General features: G+C 47.8%; 1 protein-coding gene across 4 annotated transcripts; it reads left to right on the top strand.

The window, feature by feature from the left end:
- Positions 1–1,131: 1,131 nt before the first annotated feature.
- Positions 1,132–22,014, top strand: RAD51D (RAD51 paralog D). 4 transcript variants are annotated; one of them, XM_077970796.1, is made up of 10 exons: positions 1,132–2,013; positions 2,375–2,436; positions 2,926–3,044; positions 13,950–14,031; positions 14,276–14,410; positions 14,917–15,012; positions 18,258–18,348; positions 18,478–18,548; positions 20,431–20,595; positions 21,109–22,014. In XM_077970796.1, the coding sequence occupies exons 1-10, from the start codon at positions 1,641–1,643 to the stop codon at positions 21,238–21,240; spliced, it is 1,326 nt and encodes a 441-aa protein (XP_077826922.1). In that variant the 5' UTR covers positions 1,132–1,640; the 3' UTR covers positions 21,241–22,014. The 4 variants fall into 4 exon arrangements, with proteins under 4 accessions (XP_077826922.1, XP_014974558.3, XP_077826923.1 ...); XM_015119072.3 differs by having other exon boundaries at positions 20,766–22,014; XM_077970797.1 differs by lacking the exon at positions 14,276–14,410 and having other exon boundaries at positions 1,666–2,013.
- The last annotated feature ends 1,182 nt before the right edge of the window (positions 22,015–23,196 follow it).

Raw genomic sequence — 23,196 nt, 5'->3', positions numbered from 1 at the left:
GGCCCTGAGAGATAGGCAGTATTAGAAAGTGTCTGTTGGGGAGGGAAACTTTGTCCGTAGATGCCAAGGCTCTCTATCCTGAAACCACAGGCGGCAGATTCCACTGTGCCCAGTAGGTTGGGGAAAGGGAAAGCCCAGACGGTTTATAGGGGTTCATGGCTCACATATGATCAGACTTCACTGCTAGAATTCTAAATGTGCTACACCGACACTCCCAATACCTTCCTGTGTGGAGGGACAATGGTGGTTGTTGCAGCAGAATACAGAGATAGGCCACACCTGATCTCTGCTCTCAGAGAAACCACCTTACAGTAGGAAAACATGTACACAGCTTCATGGGTGGGGAGGGGAGCTGTTAGAAAGCACTGGCTCTGCAGTCAGAGGTGGATGTGAAGTCCAGCCCTGTGCTGCCTAGCTGGGTGACCTTGGGCAAGTGACTTAACCTCACCGAACCTCAGTTTCTTCATTGGTGAAACAGGGATAAAAAATAGCGCCTCCCTCACAGGTTTGTGATGAGATAACCATGTACAGTTTTATTTCTTCCTGTGGATGAGGCAAAGAACATTTAAAAATGCCAAATTATGCCGGGCGCGGTGGCTCAAGCCTGTAATCCCAGCACTTTGGGAGGCCAAGACGGGCGGATCACGAGGTCAGGAGATGGAGACCATCCTGGCTAACATGGTGAAACCCCGTCTCCACTAAAAAAATACAAAAAACTAGCCGCTTGAGGTGGGGCGCCTGTAGTCCCAACTACTCGGGAGGCTGAGGCAGGAGAATGGCGTAAACCCGGGAGACGGAGCTTGCAGTGAGCTGAGATCCGGCCACTGCACTCCAGCCTAGGCGACAGAGCGAGACTCCGTCTCAAAAAAAAAAAAAAAAAAAAAAAAAAAAAAAAAAAAAGCCAAATTATGTATTTTTGTGTGTGTTCTATATAACTAAGGTTTTCTGCCTTAAAAAAAAAAAAAAATAATAAATAAAGGCCAGGCACGGTGGCTTACACCTGTAATCCCTGCACTTTCGGAGACGAACGCAGGAGGACTGTTTGAGCCCAGGAGTTCGAGACCTGCCTGGGCAACACGGTGAAACCCCATTTTGTGGAGGTGAAACCTCTACAAAAAAAATACAAAAATTAGCTGGGCAATGTGGCGCCTGACTGTAGTCCCAGCTACTCAGGAGGCTGAGACAAGAGGATCGCTTGAACCCAGGAGGTCGAGGCTGCAATGAACTGAGATCTCACCAGGGCACTCCAGCCTGGGCGGCCGACCAAGACCCTGTATCAACCAAAACAAAACAAACTTTTGAAAAACAGACGCAGGTGTCCCTGGGTGCTTTGCTGCTTCTTGGCACCTGTCGTATAATCTGTAATGATGTGATTTCTGTGATTCCTTTTCATTGTCTGTCCCTCGCTCACAGGTAAGCTCCCTGGGGGTAAAGGCGGGTCGTCTTGGGTCGCATTTTGTCCCCAGCGTTTGGAACAGAAGGCTCTTTAGAAGGCCGGTGTGTGTGCTGCGTTAGAAAGTAGAGGCCGGATGCGGCCGTGGGTGGCGTGTTGAGCGCAGAGCGGGTCGTGGGCGGTGGAGAGTGGCGCGCCGCGGGCTGGGTGTAGGGGGCGCAGCGGCTCTGCCCCACGCGGCCCGCAGATGGCGCTGCAGGCCAGGTCCTCGCCGGGCGCCAGCCTGGAACCCGGAAGCGGCAGCGCGGCGCGACCGGGCTGGCGGGCTCTGGAAGCGGGAATCCCGGCGGATCCCGGGAGGGCCGATAACCCCCAGCCCTACCCTTGGTGCCGCCTCCTCCTCCCTCCTTCCTCCTCCTGCAGCCAGCGCGCCTGTGTCCCCTCTAGGAAGGGGTGGAAGAGGGGCGTCTGGAGAGGACCCCGCGAATGCCCACGTGACTGGCAGTCCTCCTTGGGGCTCTTCCAGCCTGCAGGGAACATGGGCGTACTCAGAGTCGGACTGTGCCCTGGCCTCACCCAGGAGATGATCCAACTTCTCAGGAGCCGCAGGATCAAGACAGGTGACCGGGTGTGCGCGTGCCAGAGAGCCGCGCGGGCCGCGCACAGCCTGGGCAGGCCCCGAGGGCTGGCACCCTGCCCTGGCATATTTGCAGGGAGCTTCTCCTCCATTCCTAGAGGGCCACGCTTCTGGAGAGGCTCAGGAATGGTGGGCGTGGGGAGCCAAGCTCTAAAGCAGGGTGGAGGATTCCTATTGTGTGCAGGGCACCGCGCCGGCTCTTGGCAGCTTTGTGATTTCACAGTGGCCTCCTGAGAAGGCCTGCTGAGAGGTAGAATTGACACCCCATTTGACAGATGAGGAAGAACCAAGTGTGGGAGGGCCCCGGCCTCTCTGCCAATCCGCTATACGTGTTTTGTTTTCAGTGGTGGACCTGGTTTCTGCAGACCTGGAGGAGGTAGCTCAGAAATGCGGCTTGTCTTACAAGGTGAGCTCCGTATCTATCTCCACACTCCAAACCTGAGTGTCTTTAAAAGTCCATCGCAAGCCAGCTGGGCGCGGTGGCTCACGCCTGTAATCCCAGCATTTTGGGAGGCCGAGGCGGGCGGGCCACTGGAAGTCAGAAGTCAGAAGCTTCAGACCATCCTGGCCAACATGGTGAAACCCCGTCTCTACTAAAAATACAAAAATTAGCTGGGTGTGGTGGCGGGCGCCTACAATCCCAGCTACTCGGGAGGCTGAGGAAAGAGAATGGTTTGAGCCCAGGAGGCAGAGGTTGCAGTGAGCCGAGATCGTGCTACTGCACTCCAGTCTGGGCGACAGAGTGAGACTCTGTCTAAAACAACAACAACAAAAGTCTATCCCACGCCAAAGGGAGCAGAGGGGTCTCAGATATTGAGAAGTGGGGTGAATGAGACCCTGGGATGCCAGCTTCTATGGGCAATTCGTTGCTGAGCAGTCTGGGCCCCTTTGGCAGGCCCTGGTTGCCCTGAGGCGGGTGCTGCTGGCTCAGTTCTCAGCTTTCCCCTTGAATGGCGCTGATCTCTATGAGGAACTGAAGACCTCCACTGCCATCCTGTCCACCGGCATTGGCAGGTTTGTATGTGTACTTGGGGAAGAAGGAGAGAGGCAGGAAGATGGGGCTGCCTCTCAGCTCTGCTTTTGATGCTTGAGTAGACAGGAGTTTTTTTTTTTTAAGCAATAATGGATGGGAAGGAAAGGGGTCAGGACTTCTGAGTTCTTATCCTATAACAGGGTTATGGGTTTCTCAGCCTTGGCACTTGATATTTAGGGACAGGTAATTATTTGTTGGGGGTTGGAGGCTGTCCTGTGCATTGTAGGATGTGTAGCAGCATCCCTGGCCTCTGCCCACTAGATGCTAGTAGCACCACCCTTGCTCCAGTTGTGACCATCAAAAATGTCTCCCGACATGGCTAAATGTCCCCTGGGAGGCACAACTACCTCTGGTTGAGAAGCACTTTCCTATCACACAAGATGTCAGTATCTCATTATTTTCACCATCTTCTCTGGCCCTAATTCTTGTTTTACTTAAGGATATGGCAAGAGAGAACATTTATTGAGTGCCTACTATGTGCAGGCATTGCCCGTATGTTCTAGGTAATCTCTTCAGTGACTCTGCCAGTTAGAGATTATTAACCTTAGTTGACTTTAACCTAAGAGGAGCAAGTGGCAAAGGTGAGGCTCAAGCCCGGGAGTATGTGGCCCAGACCTTGGTTCCTTCACCACATCTGCAGCAGTAGGGAACAGGAGAGTTCAGATAAAGGAGGAGTTGCAGGCTGGGTGCAGTGCTCATGCCTGTAATCCCAGCACTTTGGGAGGCTGAGGTGGCAGATCACTGGAGGCCAGGAGTTTGAGACCTGCCTGGCCTGCCTGCCTGCCCAAAATGATGAAATCCTGTCTCTACTAAAAATACAAAAATTAGTCAGGCGTGGTGGCAGGCACCTGTAGTCCCAGCTACTTGGGAGGCTGCGGCAGGAGAATCGCTTGAATCTGGGAGGTGGAGGTTGCAGAAAGCTGAGATCACACCACTGCACTCCAGCCTTGGTGACAGAGCGAGACTCTGTCTCAAAAAAAAGGAGCAGTTATATTCTGCCACGTTGTTTGGTGGGTTGGGGAAGAGTTGCAAAGACGACAGACGTTTGCTGACCAAGTGAGTCTTGACCTTTTTCCTGGTCCATTTGTTCAGAAATTGATGAATAATTGCCACCACAAACGTCTTTGGATTGGTTTGGCCCTTTCTGTTTCCTTAACACATTCTCTTGGCAGGGTTCATGCAGCATGGTGCTTGCTTTCCCTGGTTGGGGGTCTGAGTCTGTGATCCATCCAGCACTGGCTAAGGGCCTGCTGGGTGCTTGGTACGGGCAGATGATACACACGAATGAGGCAAGGCCCCTGCCCTTAAGGCCTCTAGTTGGGTGTAGGGGAAAAGCAAGTGAATACAAGAGAGGTGTAAGCACCGAGGGAGGCAGCAGTGAGGAGGAAGTGGTGAACAGGAAGCCGATTGGCCTTGGGCTTAGGGAGTTTATAAATCCAACAGATATGGAGGGTGCACTCAAATGGTAAGCTGGGAGGATTGCAGCTGCCTCAGGTCCCTGCAGGGTGATTGTGGAGTGGGTTCAGGAATGCTCTGAAGAAGGCAGAACTTGGGCATGGAGGAACAGATGGACTTTTGCTGAATGCTTTCTATGAACAAGGCACTGCACTGAGCACTTCACGGTACATTATTTCATTTATTCATCATAACCACCAATGAACATGTTACTGTTTAAATCATCATTCTAAGCTGGGCGAGGTGGCTCACGCCTTTAATCCCAGCGCTTTGGGAGGCAGAGGCGGGCGGATGACGAGGTCAGGAGATCGAGACCATCCTGGCTAACATAGTGAAACCCCGTCTCTATTAAAAATACAAAAAATTAGCCGGGCGTGGTGGCGGGCGCGTGTAGTCCCAGCTACTCGGGAGGCTGAGGCAGGAGAATGTCATGAACCCTGGAGGTGGAGCTTGCAGTGAGCCGAGATTGCACCACGGCACTCCAGCCTGGGTAACAGAGCAAGACTCTGTCTCAAAAAAAAAAAAAAATTAATAAATAAATCATCATTCTAAAGGCAAAGAAATTGGGACTCAGGTTAAATGACTTGCTCAAGATCGTGCAGTTAGCAAACGGCAGACCAGTTATTTAAGGTCATGCCTGTCACACTCCTAAGTCTAAGAATGCGGCTCTTAACTCATCTGCCGGGCTGCCTCCCTGGAGGCGGGAGGCCATTGTGAAAGCAGGGTTATAGGCAGTGGGGTAGAGGTGTGCAGGGTGGAAGGGTGGCAGAGGCCAAGCAGGGCCCTGGCAGTGCTGGCCCGGGGTGTGTGAGTCCAATCTAGGACCTGTTGGTCCTAGTGGGAGACCTGTTGAAGAGGAACTGTGACAAGGCCTACTACCAGGAGGAATATATTATGAAGAATCAAAGCTGACTCACCAGGTTTCTAGCCCCTCCCCTCCCCTCCCCTCCGCTCCCCTCCCCTCCCCTCTCTTTCCTTCCTGACTGAGTTTCACTCTGTCACCAGGCTGGAGTACAGTGACGCGATCTCAGCTTACTGCAACCTCCACCTCCCAGGTTCAAGTGATTCTCCTGCCTCAGCCTCCCGAGTAGCTGGGACGACAGGTGCATGCCACCACACCCAGCTAATTTTTTGTATTTTTAGTAGTGATTGGCTTTCGCCATGTTGGCCAGGATGGTCTCGATCTTCTGACCTCGTGATCTGTCCGCCTTGGCCTCTCAAAGTGCTAGGATTACAGGCGTGAGCTACCGTGCCCGGTCTCTAGCCTTTCTAACGATGTGCTATGGACAGTTAATGGTGTAACTTTAAAACTTGGGAGGAGGGGAGTTCTGTAGTCAAAAGTTTGAGAAATGCCTGACTAATCCAAATTAAAAAGGTTTCTCTGTTGTAGGCTGCCTCAGAGCCTTTAGTGCTGAGGTGCAGTGATTCCTTACAGGGTGTTATAGCGTGTAATGTACCTTGGGAAAAGCTATGTTGATGAGGGAGATTGATTATTCCTTACAGGCCAGAGCTAGGTCTGTTCATCCCAGAGTCCCTTCATTTTAGAATAAGACTCAGGAAGTATGAGGCATTGAGGTGGTGTGTGAATGGATGACTGAAAGAATGGCTAAAAGGCAGTTCAGAGGGAAAGGCAGAGGATAAGTCCCAGAAAACCTGTATTCTAGTCAGTGGTAAAACCCAGGTGCACTTCTCCTTTACAGGGCAAGACAGGGGTCTCTCCCTATTGACATGCCGAGTTAGAGGTGATAGGGACATATTGGTAGGAAGTTCCTCTGGGCAGTAGGAGAGGCATGGAATGGAAACTCAGGTGAGAAGCTGGCTAGAAGGGGATTTGGGAATAACTTATACAGACTGATCTTCACAGCCAAGGATGTGGTTGATTCTTGACTAGAGTCAGCACCAGTTGTTCAACCCCAGCTGCATGTTGGAATTCATCTGGGAAACTTCAAGAGAGAGATTCATGCTCTGGTCCCAACTCTAGAAATTCTAACTTAATTAGTCTAGGCCAGTGGTTCCCAAACTTGTGTGCCCATTGGAATCACCTAAGGACTCTTTTAAATATTATAAAGTCCAAGACTCCCCCAGACTAATTAATCTCATTCACTGTGAGTGGGACACAGGCATCAGTATTTTTTAATTTTTTAATTTGTTTTTTAGAGACAGGGTCTTGCTGTGTTCCCCAGGCAGGAGTGCAGGGGTGCACAATCATAGCTCACTGCAGCCTTGAACTCCTGGACTCAAGCAGTCCTCCTGCCTCAGCCTTCCAAGTAGCAGGGACTACAGGTGCTCACCATCATGCCTGGCTAATTGAAAAGATTTTTTTTTTTGTTTTGGTAGAGACAGGGGTCTTGCTATGTTGTCCAGACTGATCTCAAATTCCTGGGCTCAAGCAATCCTCCTACCTCGGCCTCCCAAAGTGCTGAGATGACAGGTATGAGCCACCATGCCTGGCCAGGCATCAGTATTTTTTTTGAAGCTCCCAGGTGAATCCAATGTGCAGACAACTTTGGGTACTGCTGATATAGGCATTTTTTTAAAAAACTCCCCTGATTTTAATGTGCAGGCAGGATTAAGACTAACTACTCTAGTCTAATGGTTCTGAAACTTAAGCGTGCATCAAAATCACCTGGAGGCCTTGTTGAAACCCAAGTTTCAAGTGTGGGCTGCATTCCCAGAGTTTCTGATTCAGTAGGTCTCGGGGAGGGGAGCTGTGAATTTGCATTTCTAGCTATTCCTTAAAGGTTGCTGATGTACCTAGTCTGGGGACCACACTGGGGTTCCCTTGATCTCAATGGGAAGAATGGAATCAGGAGTGGCAGAGGCTGGATGCTTATTAAACAGAGACGGGGTGAGCACAATTATCTCAAGAAGCCACAGGGCTAGAGTGGTAACCAGAATGTTTTGACTGGTAGGAACCTGTGGGTATAATCGTGGGGGTCCCTGGAATTAAAATGGATGGGGGCCAGGCTCTGTGGCTCATGCCTCTAATTCCGGCACTTTGGGAGGCCGAGATGGGCGTATCACCTGAGGTCAGGAGTTCGAGACCCGCCTGGCCAAAAGGGCGAAACCCCATCTCTACTAAAAATACAAAAATTAGCCGGGTGTGGTGGTGGGTACTGTAATCCCAGCTACTCGGGAAGCTGAGGCAGGATAATTGTTCGAACCAGGCGGAGGTTGCAGTGAGCCAAGAGCACACCACTGCACTCCAGCCTGGTGACAGAGTGAGACTCTATCTCAAGAAGAAAGAAAAAATGGATGGGGTGCTTACTGAAGTGCTGCTTGACATATACAGAGAGGTCATGGGAGGTCTTCAAGAACCATCTCAAGGACGGGAACCTGGGAAGGTGATTGTAGGGCTAGGAAAGGGACGCATGTGGTCAGGCATTGGTACAGGCTGTGGGGAAGAAGCTTCAGCCTAGAGATAGGGCAGGGTGTGGAGGGCAGGTGGTGACCTGTTTCATGTGGTTGAAGGACAGAACCTGGATTAGGAATTGGCATGTCATGAGGTTTATCCCAAGTCTTTCACAGCCAGTGTTGATGATCAGAAGCTAAATAAAAGTGATAGCACCTTTCTATTACTCATTTTTCTGGAATGATTATTGGGCACCTCCTGTATTTCAGGCACTGTGCTAGTGCTGGGGATGCAATAGGGATAGGACCCAGTCCTTGCCCCATGGTGCTCTCAGCTAGATGACCAAGAGAAACAAAAACAAGCAAATAAAAAATAATGACAAACCCCTAGGACTAGTGAGGATACAAGATCAACACATACAAATCAACTGCATTTCTCTATACTCACAATGAACATGTTGAAACTAAAATAAAAAACACTACCATTTATTGGCCAGCTGCAGTGGCTCATGCTTGTAATCCCAGCACTTTGGGAGGCAGAGGCAAGTGGATCACCGGATGTCAGGAGTTTGAGACCAGCCTGGCCAACATGGTGAAACCTGGTGTCTACTAAAAATACAAAAATTAGCTGGGTGTGGTGGTGGGTGGCTGTAATCCCAGCTACTCGGGAGGCTGAGACAGGAGAATCACTTGAATCTGGGAGGCGAAAGTTGCAGTGAGCGGATATTGTGCCACTGCACTTCAGCCTAGGTGACAGAGTTAAACTGTCTCAAAAAAAACCAAAACAAACAAACAAAAACACAATACCATTTATAGTTGCTTCGCAGAAAATGAAATACTTGGGTATAAGTCTAACAAAGCATGTGTAGAATCTGCCTGCTGAAAAATTTTAAATTGCTGATGAAGGAGATCAAAGATGACTCAGATAAATGGATGACATGTACTTTGTTCATGGATTGGGAAACTGAACATAATGAAGATTTCAATTGTCCCCAAGTTGATCTGTAATTTAATGCCATTTCTATTAAAATCCCAGCAAGGGTTTTTTTTTTTTTTTAATAGACATAGGCAAGCTTATTCTAATAATTACGGAAAGACCAATTTTACCTAGATTAGCTAAAACAATTTGGAAAAAGGACAGTTGGAGGAATCAGTCTACCCAGGGTTAAGACTTGCTATATAGCTACACAGTTAAGCCTAGTGTGGTATTGGCCAAGGGACAGATGGACACAGATCAATGGAACAGAGTAGAGAACCCAGAAATAGACCTCCACAAGTATATACAACTAATTTTTTTTTTTTTTTGAGACAGGGTCTTGCTCTGTCACCCAGGATGGAGGGTGCTGGTGCTATTACAGCTCACTGCAGCCTTGACCTCCCTGGGCTCAGGCAATCCTTCCACCCCAAGCCTCCCAAGTAGCTGGGACTACAGGTATGGGACACCATGCCTGGTTATTTGTATTTGTATTTTTTTTTTTTTTTTTTAGACGGAGTTTCTCTCTCTCTTTTTTTGTTTTGAGATGGAGTTTCACTCTTGTTGCCTGACCTGGAGTGCAATGGCGTGATCTCGGCTCACCGCAACCTCCGCCCCCCCGGGTTCAAGCAATTCTCCTACAGGCACACACCACCAGGCCTAGCTAATTTTTTTTGTATTTTTAGTAGAGACGGGGTTTCTCCATATTGGTCAGGCTGGTCTTGAACTCCTGACCTCAGGTGATCCGCCCGCCTTGGCCTCCCAAAGTGCTGGGATTACAGGCATGAGTCAACGTGCCCGGCTGGAGTTTCTCTCTTTTTGCCCAGGCTGGAGTGCAATGGCATGATCTCAGCTCACTGCAACCCCCGCCTCCCGGGTTTGATTCATCTGCCTCTACCTCTCGAGTAGCTAGGATTACAGGTGCATGCCACCACGCCCAGCTAATTCTGTATTTTAGTAGAGATGGGGTTTCACCATGTTGGCCAGGCTGGTCTCGAACTCCTGACTTCAGGTAACCCGACCGCCTTGGCCTCCCAAAGTGCTGGGATTACAGGCATGAGCCACCGCGCCCAGCCTATTTGTATTTTTTTGTAGAGACAGGGTTTCACTATGTTGCCCAGGCTGGCCTCGAACTCCTGGGCTCAAGCAATCCTCTCGCCTCAGCCTCCCAAAATGCTGGGATTACACACAATTGATTTTTGACAAAGGTACAAAAACAACGTGATGGAGGAAAGACAGCCTTTGAACAAAGGGTGCTGGGGCTATTGGACATCGTAGGTTAAAAATATGTAATAATAAACCTAAACCTTATACCTTATATAAAAATTGACTGAAAATGGATCGTGGACTTTAATGTAAAACCAAATTGTGTAATTTTTTAGAACAAAACAGGAGAAAGTCTAGGCAAAGTGTTCTTAGATTTGACACCAAAAGTATGATCCATGAAAAAATTTTTGATTAATTGGGCCTAATCAAAATTAAAAACTTTTGCTGCACAAAACAGAATGAAAAGAGAAGTACAGAATGAGAATAATAGTTGCAAGCCATGTATTCAACAAAGGACTTGTATCTAGAATGGAGAAAGAATTCCTAAAACCCAACAGTAAAAAATCAAACAATTCAATTAGAAAATGGGCAAGGGCTGCCTCACACCTGTAGTCCCAGCACTTTGAGAGGCTGAGGTGGTTGGATTGCTTGAGCCCAGGAGTTCAAAACTGGCCTGGGCAACGTGGCAAAAACCCTGTCTCTACCAAAAAAATACAAAAGTTGGCTGGGTGTGGTGGCACATGCCTGTAGTCCCAGCTACTTGGGGGAGCTGATGTGGGAGGATCACCTCAGCCTGGGAGGTCAAGGTTGCAGTGAGCTGTGATCATGCCACTGAATTCTAGCCTGGGTGACACAGTGAGACGTGAGACCCTATCTCAAAAAAAAAAAAAAAAAAATGCCAGGTGCAGTGGCTTATGCCTGTAATCCCAGCACTTTGGGGGGCCAAGGTGGGTTGATCACCTGAGGTTGGGAGTTCGAGACCAGCCTGACCAATATGGAGAAACCTCGTCTCTATTAAAAATACAAAATTAGCTGGATATGGTGGCGTATGCCTGTAATCCCAGCTACTCGGGAGGCTGAGGCAGGAGAATTGCTTGAACCCGGGAGGTGGAGGTTGCGGTGAGCCGAGATCATGCCATTGCACTCCATCCTAGGCAACGCTCCGTCTCAAAAAAAAAAAAAAAAATCAACACTATTAACTATTAGGGAAATACAAATTAAAAACACAATGAGCTATTATTACATACCTATCAGAAAGACTAAAATAAAAAAATAGTGATAATACCAAATGATGAGGATGTGGAAACACTGGACTACTCATATATACATTGCTACTGGAAATGTAAAATGGCATAGTCACTCTGGAAAATAGTTTGGTAGTTTCTTATAAAATTAATAATGCCTTTACCATACCACCCAGCAATTGTATTCTTGGGCATTTATCCCAACGATGTGAAAACTTGGGTTTATACAAAAACCTGTAAAAAATGCTTTATAGCAGTTTTATTCACAATAGCCCCAAAGTGGAAACAACCAAATGGCCTTCAGTGGATGAATGGTTAAATAAAGTGTGGTACATCCATACCATGGAATACTTTTTAGCAATAAAAAGGAATGAACTATCCATATATGCAACAACTGGGATGGATCTCAAGGGAATGATGCTGAGTGACAAAAGCCAATTGCAGGGCCGGGCACAGTGGCTCATGTCTGTAATCCCAGCACTTTGGGAGGTTGTATTGGGCAGATCACTTGAGGTCAGGGGTTCAAGACCAGTCTGCCTAACATGGCGAAACCCCGTCTCTACTAAAAAATACAAAAATTAGCCAGGTGTTTTGGTGGGCACCTGTAATCCCAGGTACTCGGGAGGCTGAGAGAGGAGAATTGCTTGAACCTGGGAGGTGGAGGTTGCAGTGAGCTGAGATTGCACCACTGCACTCCAGCCTGGGCAACAGAGTAAAACTCCGAAACTCCGTCTCAAAAAAAAAAAAAAAAAAAAAGAAAAAGGAAAAAAAAAGCCAATCACAAAGGTTACATAGTGTATAATTCTATGTACATAACTTTGTTCTTGAAATAACATAATAGAGATTAGTGGTTGTCAGGGGTTGGGGATTGGGGTGACTGGGAGGAATGTAGCTATAAAAGAGTAGCAGGAGGATGACTTATAGTGATGGAAATGTTCTGTATCTTGATTATAGCGGTTGTGTAAATCTACATATGTGATAAAATGGCACAGAACTAGACACATCGTACGTGCTTGAATGCTAGGAACATTGGTGAAATCTGAATAAGCTCTGTGGATAGTACCAACATCAGTTTGCTACTTGTGATATACTATAGTACTTTCTTTCTTTTTTTAAGGAGAAAAGGGTCTTGCTATGTTGCCTGGTCTAGACTTGAACTCCTGGACTCAAGTGATCCTCTCACCTTAGCTTCCCAAGTAACTGGGACTATAGGCCCCTGACTAGTACAATACATTTTGTAGTACAATTGTTATTATTAAGGGAAACCAGGTGAAAGGTTCATGGACTTTTTGCAACTTCCTGGGAATCTATAATTATCTCAAAGTTGTTTTTTTTTTGTTGTTTGGTTTTGTTTTGTTTTTTGAGACGGAGTCTTGCTCTGTCAACAGGCTGGAGTGCAGTGGCGCGATCTTGGCTCACTGCAACCTCCGCCTCCTGGGTTCAAGCGATTCTCCTGCCTCTGCGTCTCAAGTAGCTAGGACTACAGGTGCATGCCACCATCAAAGTTTTTTTAAAAACAAAACAAAACAAAAACACAAATTTTGGGAAATGCTATCAAGGAAACCCACAAACGGCTGGGCCTGGTGGCTCACGCCTGTAATTGTAGCACTGTGGGAGGCCGAGGCAGGTGGATCACTTGAGGTCAGGAGTTTGAGACCAGCCTGGCCAACATGGTGAAACCCCATCTCTAATTAAAAAAATTAGTCAGGAGGCCGGGCGCGGTGGCTCACGCCTGTAATCCCAGCACTTTGGGAGGCCGAGGCGGGCGGATCACAAGGTCAGGAGATCGAGACCATCCTGGCTAACACTGTGAAACCCCGTCTCTATTAAAAATGCAAAAAATTAGCCGGGCGAGGCGGCGGGCGCCTGTAGTCCCAGCTACTCGGGAGGCTGAGGCAGGAGAATGGCGTGAACCCGGGAGGCGGAGCTTGCAGTGAGCCGAGATCGCGCCACTGCACTCCAGCCTGGGCGACTAAGCCAGACTCTGTCTCAAAAAAAAAAAAAAAAAAAAAAAAATTAGTCAGGGATAGTGGCGGGCGTCTGTAATCCCAGCTACTTGGGAGGCTGAGGCAGGAGAATCACTTGAGCCTGGGAGGTGGAGGTTGCAGTGAGTAGAGATCATGCCACTGCTCTCCAGCACTCCAGCCTGGACAACAGAGAGAGACTCCATTTCAAAAAAAATAATAATAAATAAAAGGAAACCCACAGGGCCTGAGATGAAAAAAAATGAAAGGAGGACCTTCTGATGGGGTGAAGAGGCCTCTCTGGAAAGCTGATCTTTAAGAATGGAGGGATGAAGAGAGACCAGAGAAGGAACATTGGGGCATTCCCTCTTTCCCAGAAGAAAACATCAGGAGAAGCCTCCTGGCCAGTGATGTTCAAAGACAGAACCAGTGCTTGAAAGGAATGTCTTGGCCGGGCGCGGTGGCTCAAGCCTGTAATCCCAGCACTTTGGGAGGCCGAGGCGGGTGGATCACGAGGTCAGGAGATCAAGACCATCCTGGCTAACATGGTGAAACCCCGTCTCTACTAAAAATACAAAAAACTAGCCGGGCGTGGTGGCGGGCGCCTGTAGTCCCAGCTACTCGGAGGCTGAGGCAGGAGAATGGCGTGAACCTGGGAGGCGGAGCTTGCAGTGAGCCGAGATCGCGCCACTGCACTCCAGCCTGGGTGACGCAGCGCGAGACTCCGTCTCAAAAAAAAAAAAAAAAAAAAAGAAAAAAAAAAGAAAGGAATGTCTTACTTTTCTTCTTGGTACCTTTTCCCCTCTCTTCCTACTAACCTCTTGTGTTGATTTTCTTCTTTTTTGCCATCAGCCTGGACAAACTGCTTGATGCTGGTCTTTATACTGGAGAAGTGACTGAAATTGTAGGAGGCCCAGGTAGCGGCAAAACTCAGGTACACGTGAGGCCCGCAGTCAGGAGGATTTGAGGGTGAGGGTGGTAGGTGCATAGCCCAGGATCCCTGGGGGAGCTTCAGCATACTGATGAGTTCAGAGCCCAACAGAGAGAAGATGGGTGATGAGGAATGGGGCTTGGACTCAGCGCATTTGTGTTGCTGGAATCTGGGCAAGGTTTGGTGGGGAGCTCCCATTCTGGACCCTCTCTGAAGTGTCAAGTTCATCCAATGCCCCCACCCCCAGGTATGTCTATGTGTGGCAGCAAATGTGGCCCATGGCCTGCAGCAAAACATCCTGTATGTAGATTCTAATGGAGGGCTGACAGCTTCCCGCCTCCTCCAGCTGCTTCAGACTAAAACCCAGGATGAGGAGGAACAGGTAAGGGGCAGGATGCTGGGTTCCATTGAGATTCTGACACAAGAAAACCCCATTACCCCTTAACATTGTAAGAATTTGGGTTGAATAGTCATTCCTTGCCTTCAAACTTGCTGTTCTGTTAATACATCCCGTATTCCTTAAGCCACCCCTGTTGATACCATCATCCTATTTGGGATGCTACTCGCACCGATTCTTCCAGAAAACCCTCCCAGCTCTGTGCATGCCCTAAACCAGGGCTGGTAAACACCGAGCTTTGTGTTTCCAGTCCATTTCTCGCCCATGAGAAGCATCACTAATCAGTCATATCCCTCTTTCCTCCTGAGTTTGAGTACTTTACAGCTCAGCACCCAGGCAGCCACCACCATGACAACTGGCCCATTAGACAAAGCTCATTTGCCACCCTGGACCTGAATCCTTGAATCCAGGTGCCTCTTCCTTCTCAGCCTTACCTCGACCCCCTACTCCCTCTTATCCAAAGCCCTTGCTTCTCTTTTCCACCCCTTCAGGCAGAAGCTCTCCAGAGGATCCAGGTGGTGCATGCGTTTGACATCTTCCAGATGCTGGATGTGCTGCAGGAGCTCCGAGGCACTGTGGCCCAGCAGGTGAGCCTGCTGTTCTGCCCCTCCTTGCTTAACTCAGCTTGCCAGGTGCTATCTCTGTGGGCCGGTGTCCTACTACAGACTGTTTAGAAATGCAGATGTGCAATTTGGTGACTCCAACTATGCTTGCTACTCCCAGGATGGAATTCCCAAGCGCCTAAATCACATACCTCATTGTTTACATGTTCATCTTCCCTGCTGAACAGTAAAGCCCCCTGAATGGAAGTATCATGTCATATTTATCTCTGCATTCCCCACTAGGTGAGTGAGGAATACTTTTAGCTGCCAAGTAATAGAGGTTGTCTGACAGAGACTTGAACCTTGAGGACATTTAATTATGTCACATGAGTTGGAGGTTAGCAGGTCCATGCTATCGGGGCAACAGTTGGTGTGTCTGATTTTCTTGTTCTTCCCCTCACGGTTGCAAAGAGGCTGCCGAAGCTCCAAGTATCTTGTCTTCACACATCCACATCCATATTCAAAGCAGTAAAAGATAGATGGTTCTTTTCTGTACCTCCTCCCTTTTATCAGGGATGAAGAATCTTTCTCCAGAGCCCACTAATATGTCCCTCTTCCCCTTACATCTAGTTGGCCAAAATGGAGTTATGTGTGTATCTTGGACTAAGGCCTGGGCCCACTATCCCTGAAGTCAGATTTCTGCCCAGTGCCCAAACACATTCAGAGTCGTGTTAATGGGGAGGATTTAGAATGGCATTTGGGTTGGTACTTTGCTATTCATGTTGGATGCTTAGACAAGATTTGGTGCACTGATTTATAAATGACTAGATGTGGAGGATACCTTAAAGATAGAATAGTTCATCTCAAACTTTTCCTCTCACCCCAAAGCACGACATGTTCGCACAGGCATCCCCGCAACTATATATAAAGTCAACGATTTTTACAAACTTTAGAACATATAATAGTTGAACAAGCTGGAAGTGGTGGCCCACACCTGTAATCCTAATGACTCCAGAGGCTGAGACGGGAGGATTGCTTGAGCCCAGGAGTTGGAGGTTGCAGTGAGCTATGATCATGCCACTGTACCTTACCCTGGGCAGCACAGCTAGACCCCGTCTTTTAAAAAAAAAAAAAAAAAAAGTTGAACAAATACTTTTCTCAGAAGTCATAGCTGGTTATGACCCACCAGTTTGTTGAGACATGATGCTGAGTAGTGCTGATCTCACTTTTAGAGATGAGAAGAGTGAAGGCCAGAGAAGTGAAGTGAGTTGACCAAAATTGACCACATATTTAGGACAAGAACTAACCGTATAGCCCAAATCTCTCAATTCCAGATCAGAAGACTGTATTTTTTTACTGTAGGACCATTAGATGGTATATCTTCTATTACTGCATAATAAGTTACCAAAACCTTGGTGGCTTAAGACTTGGATTTTTTATCTCACAGTTTCTAGGGGTTAAGAATCTGAGGCTGGGAGCGGTGGCTCACGCCTATAATCCCAATGTTTTGGAAGGCCAAGGCAGGAGGATCGCTTGAGCCCAGGAGTTCAAGACCAGCCTGGGCAACATAACAAGACCCTGAAAAAAGAAAAGGAAGGAAGGAAGGAAGGGAGGGAGGGAAAGAAAGAAAAGAAAAGAGAGGAAAGAAAGAAATAAAGAAAGGAAAGAAAGAGAGAGAGAGAAAGAAAGACAGGAAGAAAAGAAAAGAAAAAGAACCAGAATCAGGATATAAGAAGTAAGGGAGAAGACAAAAGAAGCATCAAAAACAGTTTAAGTCCAGGGAAACCAGGAGGATGCTCCTTCTTGTGTAAAGACAGAAAATTATGGTTAGAAAGATGGCACCAGGCCAGGCATGGTGGCTCATGCCTGTAATTCCGGCATTTTGGGAGGCCAAGGTGGCCAGATCACTTGAAGCCAGGATTTCGAGACCAGCCTGGCCAACATGGTAAAACCCCATCTCTGCTAAAATTACAAAAATTAGCCGGGTGTGGTAGTGCACACCTGTAATCACAGCTACTCAGGAGGCTGAGGCAGGAGAATCGCTTGAACTTGGGAGGCGGGGGTTGCAGTGAACTGAGATGGCACCACTGCACTCCAGCCTGGGCGACAGAGCAAGACTGTCTCAAAAAAAAAAAAAAAAATTAACTGAAAACTACACTACCCTAAAGTCATCAAATTTCAGAAAGCCCCATGTAGAGTACTGAGACCTCTGGTCATGGATCTCTCAGCAGCCATCTCTCTCCTGTGTCCAGCCTCCCACCGTGGTGGTAAGGCCCTTCTTTTCCGACCCCCTCCTTTTTTTTTTTTTTTTTTTTTTGAGACGGAGTGTCGCTCTGTTGCCCAGGCTGGAGTGCAGTGGCTGGATCTCAGCTCACTGCAAGCTCCGCCTCCCGGGTTCACGCCATTCTCCTGCCTCAGCCTCCCGAGTAGCTGGGACTACAGGCGCCCGCCACCTCGCCCGGCTAGTTTTTTTTGTATTTTTTAGTAGAGACGGGGTTTCACCGTGTTAGCCAGGATGGTCTCGATCTCTTGACCTCGTGATCTGCCCGTCTCGGCCTCCCAAAGTGCTGGGATTACAGGCTTAAGCCACCGCACCCGGCCCAACTCCCTCCTTTCTTTCCCCTGTCCTGCTAACTACTAACCTCAAATTCCTAACTTCCTTGGCTGAAGAGTTTAGCCTTCTCTTTACTTCACTGTCTCCTTCTAGATCATGCCTCCAGTCCTCATCTTCCATATCTAAAATGCCTCCAAATAAATTCCTTAAGTCTTGCTCTGTCACCCAGGCTAGAGTGCAATGGCATGATCTCAGCTAACTGCAACCTCTGCCTTCTAGGTTCAAGTGACTGTCATGCCTCACCCTCCTAAGTAGCTGGGATTACAGGTGTGCACCACCACGCCCGGCTAATTTTTGTATGTTTAGTGGAGATGAGGTTTCACCATGTTGGCCAGGCTGGTCTCGAACTCCTGACCTCAAGTGATCCGCCGCCTTGGCCTCCCAAAGTGCTGGGATTACAGGCGTGAACCACTGTTCCTGGCCACTTTAGTGTAGTTTTGATGTCCTGTGATTTAAACCCTTTCTTTCTACCCAAGTCTTCACTGAAGTCTGTTATACATACCAATGGGACGAGGGAGACATTGCTGCTGATGACATTCTGTGATGCCCGTGCAGCCTGCTGTATTTGGGATGAGGGGGGCTATTTCTTACTAGTTTTAGATAGAAAAGCAAGCTTGTCCTGTAATGTGTCCTAGAGGCCAACAGGTTCATGAGTGCTTCCCCCACATTCCTTTAGGTGACTGGTTCTTCAGGGACTATGAAGGTGGTGGTGGTGGACTCGGTCACTGCGGTGGTCTCCCCACTTCTGGGAGGTCAGCAGAGGGAAGGTGAGTGATGTGGCAGAGCCTGGGGCCAGTGGAACGTGACCTCGCCTCCCAGCTCTGGAGTCTGGTCTCTGGCCAGTCCCGTCCCTGGTTTTCCACTGCCCTGCCTCTCTGCTTCTCCTCGTCCTGCAGGCTTGGCCTTGATGATGCAGCTGGCCCGAGAGCTGAAGACCCTGGCCCGGGACCTTGGCATGGCAGTGGTGGTGAGGAAGCAGACTTGGCCAATGAACTTGATTTCTAGTTATTGCTAGCTCTTTATTTCCCTTAAATGTCAGCTTCTGAACCCCAAAGTGGCCCTTTAGGAAAGGGACATATTCCAGCTTCCCTGGGTCAGCTACAGCTTTGCACCATAAATAGCTACGGGAATCAGGAATTGTCTTGTTGTTTTTTTGTTGTTTTGTTTTGTTTTGTTTTCCTACATTTTTTCTTTTTAGAAAGGTTTATTGAGGTATAATTTACATAGAGTACCTTTCTCCTTGTCTGAAGTTTGACTAATGGATATAGTTGTATCCAGTCTTGTGACCCCACCAAAAGGTCCCCCAGGCCCAGGCAACCACTGATCTGTTTTCCATCCCAATAGTTTGGCCTTTTCCAGAACTTCATATAAATGGATCTTTTTGCTATTGAAGTAACTTTTTCTGCTTATGAGGTAGTTTTTTTAAAGTCTGCATGCTTCTCATAGAAAAGATAAAAAATAAATATAAGATTCAAATTTGTCATCAATCTCCATATCCACAGAAACCATATTGATATTTTTACATATCTCCATACAATACTTTTTCTACATATTTACTTATACTTTTAGTCAACTTTCTTTTTTTTTTTTTTTTTTTTGAGATAGGGTTTTATTCTGTTGCCCAAGCTGGAGTGCGGGGGCACAATCACAGCTCGCTGCAGCTCGACCTCCCGGGCTCAAGCAATCCACCCGCCTCAGCCTCCCAAAGTGCTGGTATTACACGTGTGAGCCCACTCTTAACCAGCTTTCTAACTAAACTAACCTCATGAGAAAAAAAAAAAATGGGCCAGGTGCAGTGGTTTATGCCTGTAATCCCAGCACTTTAAGAAGCCAAGGCTGGTGGATCACTTGAGCCCAGGAGTTCGAGACTAGCCTGGGCAACATGGAAAAACCCCACCTCTACAAAAAATAGAAAAACTAGGTGGCCTCGGTGGCAGGAAAATTGCTTGAGCCTGGGAGGTCGAGGCTGCAGTGAGCTGTGATAATGCCACTGCACTCCAGCCTGGGCAACAGAGCAAAACCTCATCTCAAAAACAAACCAAAACAACAACACAAAAAATACCATCTGAGTCCATTTCCTATGTTTTAAAATATATTTTTTACAAATGTAATTTTTAGCAGCTATATATTTTTTTCCAACTTCTCTTATTGTGGTAAAATACATATAACATAAAATTTACTACCTTAACTATTTTAAGGTATACAGTTCGGTGGTGTTAAATACATTCATGACGTTATACAACCATCGCTACCATCCATCTCTATAACTCTTCACCTTATAAAACTGAAACTCTGTACCCATTAAAAATAACTCATTTCTCCCTTTCCCAGCCCCTGACAACCACCAGTCTACTTTCTGTATCTATGCTTTTTGACTACTCTAGGAACCTCATATACATGGAATCATATGGTATTTACTTTTTGTGACTGGCGTATTTCACTTAGCATAATATCCTGAAGGTTCATCCACTTGGTAGCATGTGTCAGAATTTCCTTCCTTTTAAAGACTGAGTGGCCGGGCGTGGTGGCCCACGCTTGTAATCCTAGCACTTTGGGAGGCTGAGGCTGGTGGACTGCATGAGCTCAAGAGTTTGAGACCAGCCTGGACAACATGGCGACATGTGCCCCATTGCCTTCTGGTTTGGGTCGAACCTGAGGCATCGAGATTTAGTGGAAAGAGCAGGGCACAAGTCAGGAGGCCCAGGTTCTAGTTCCAGACCTGCCATTAGGCTTTGTAACTTTGGGGAAGTTATTTCTCTGTGCTAGGCCTCTGTTTTCCTCACTGTAAAATGAAGCAGTAGTAACAGATATACTAGCATTATGGATCTGTAAGTCTGTTTCTGCTGCAGGTGACCAACCACATAACTCGAGACAGGGACAGCGGGAGGCTAAAACCTGCCCTCGGACGCTCCTGGAGCTTTGTGCCCAGCACTCGGATTCTCCTGGACACCATCGAGGGAGCAGGAGCATCAGCTGGCCGGCGCATGGCGTGTCTGACCAAATCTCCCCGACAGGTGAGCCAACCCCAGGAAGATACCAGTAACCTTGGGCCCTGGAGGGTGGTGGTTTCCATACCCACAGATGTCTTCAAGAAGAACTCTTTAGAGGCTGAAACCTTGCAACTAAAGAAGCTACCCACTTGGGTTGCTTAACTCCACTTACTCCTTCCTATTTCTTCTTCCAGCCAACAGGTTTCCAGGAGATGGTAGACATTGGGACCTGGGGGACCTCAGAGCAGAGCGCCACATTACAGGGTGATCAGACATGACCCGTGCTGTTGTTTGGGAAACAGGGAAGCATTGGGGACCCCTCCCAACTTTTCTTCCCAGTGCCTGCTGTTTACTGCCACCTGGCACTGGTGACTACAGAAGTTCTCAGGCTGGCCAGAAAAGACATCTTGGGTTCCTTGGCCTCACTCTCTGTAAGCATATAAACCACAGGCGAAAGAGGATGCTGCAGTGTGAGGACCCAGAAATTCATACTGGTGCCACGTTTCCTTCCCTTATTTCTAATATGTATGTTTCCAGTGGAAACCAAGTTCACCCTGGCTGGGAGCATCTCGGAAGAGGCATGCTGGCGACTGGATGGATAACCCTGTGCATCCCCATTGTGTCCTGTGCTCCCTCCTAGCACAGTGGCGAAGCCGGGAAAGCCTCTAACTTGCCTTTGCTGCTGCTGCTTTTTTTTTTTTTTTTTTGTCTCTGCCTTTCCATTTGTTAAATGGGGGCCCACTCTTCCTTAGCTCTGTCTCTGAGTTACTGAGTTCAAATAAGCTTATAAATGAAATACTCTTCCTTATCTCTGTTTTGCTCTTAAAAATATAAAAAGGCAATTCCCCAAGCCCCAGAGCCACCTGATTTCCCCTTAGAAGGTGGTTTTTCAGTTTCCCCCCAGTGAGGCCCAAAGAACAGTTTATTCCTCCTTTCCTCTTGCTGATTTGGTTTCAGACCTGCATGCATCACTGTAACTAGGTGAGAACGTGTGGGCTTGCTGCAGTCCCAGGGATATAATTTAACAGAAAGGGAGGATATGACCTGCACCACTCCCTGGTGAATCTGGCCACTCGTTTAATATGCATGGTGCCCTGTGGGGCCCCTTCACAGTATAGTGTAACCAGAAGTGCTGAACCATGGGGTTCAGAGGTGCCTTGCCCATAAACAGGCAGAGGAGAATTTGCACAGTAAATACAGCCAGCTGGGAAAATTGATGCTGACGTAAATAATACATGGCAAATCTAGTCCTTTATGCAGAAATTCATTGCTGGTGGCTCCAAGATGCAATATAATTACACCTCTCTTCCTGCCAGCTGTACCACAGCTAGTACCCTAGTACTTTTACCAGCACTGTGGCCATCCATCTGAGAGCCATGACCCTGGCTGGGAGGGGAGGAGGACACCAGGGAATGGAAAATAAAAGGAAAAGTAGAGAACTGATCAGGATTGTTTACTGGCCACATCTTTTAAAGGAAGGTCATCTTTCTTGGTTAGAGAGCCTGTTGTGTAATTAATCAGTTATGTCTTGGCTGCAGGAAAGGAGGGTCAGAGTTACACTCAGAAAGTAATGACATTTAGAGGCGATGAATGCAGCAGGGATAGAACCATGGAGGATTGGGAAGGAGTGGCAAACTGGCACCAGGGTTGGATTGAGGACAGGGTTGGTAAGCCTAAGCCTGGGTTCCCCCAGGCTTGCTTTTACAGAAGACCCCAGGAGAAATTAATCTTCAGTATCTTTATACCATGGGTGATTGGCACATTCCTGCAACCACAGTAAGAAGCAATACATGAAGCTGGAAATTGCAAATTCCTGCCACTCGAGGTACTATTTGGACATCTTAAGCCCATAGCAGACATCACCAATTGGGCACAAGCACTCTTTTTTGTGGAATTCAGTGTTTTTGAAGTTTTTCTCAATACAGCACTCCAGGGAGCCACTACCAGTCAGTTGGAGTTGGTATTCAAGGTGGTGTCTGGTTGGCATCTCTGCCCTATTCCCTGTATGTAGTGAGTTCAGGTACTTAATACCTAACTGAGGACCCTAGGACTGCAGTTTGAGATCATCTGGGGCCAGGCACAGTGACTCACACCTATAAGGGTAGCACTTTGGGAGCCTGAGGCAGGAGGATCACTTGAGCCCAGGAGTTTAAGAGTTTAAGACCAGCCTGGGCAACATGATAAGACCTCGTTTCTACAAAAAAAAATTTTAAATTAGCTAGGCATGGTGCACCTGTGGTCCCTACTACTTGGGAGCCTGAGCCAGAAGAATCTCTTGAACCTGGGAGGCTGAGGCTACAATGAGCCCTGATCGCACCACTATACCCTAGCCTGGGTAACAGAGCAAGACCCTGTCTCAAGAAAAAAAAAAAAAAATCATCTGGCCCATCCTGTTACTTAACAGAGAAGGTACCTGAGGCTCAAAAAGGATGATTGACAGTCCTAGTGGCAGAATGGAGGTGTGATCTGGAACCCAGAACTTGATTCCTAGGCCAGGACACTTTTTTTTTTTTTTAAATCTCCACATTGGCCAGGCGTGGTGGCTCATGCCTGTAATCTCAGCACTTTGGGAGGCCGAGGTGGGTGGGTCACCTAAGGTCAGGAGTTCCAGACCAGCCTGACCAA

This window comes from Macaca mulatta, chromosome 16 (genome assembly GCF_049350105.2).
Source record: "Macaca mulatta isolate MMU2019108-1 chromosome 16, T2T-MMU8v2.0, whole genome shotgun sequence".
Classification (NCBI taxonomy): Eukaryota; Metazoa; Chordata; class Mammalia; order Primates; family Cercopithecidae; genus Macaca; species Macaca mulatta.
This window is presented reverse-complemented; position numbering and strand designations above follow the sequence as displayed.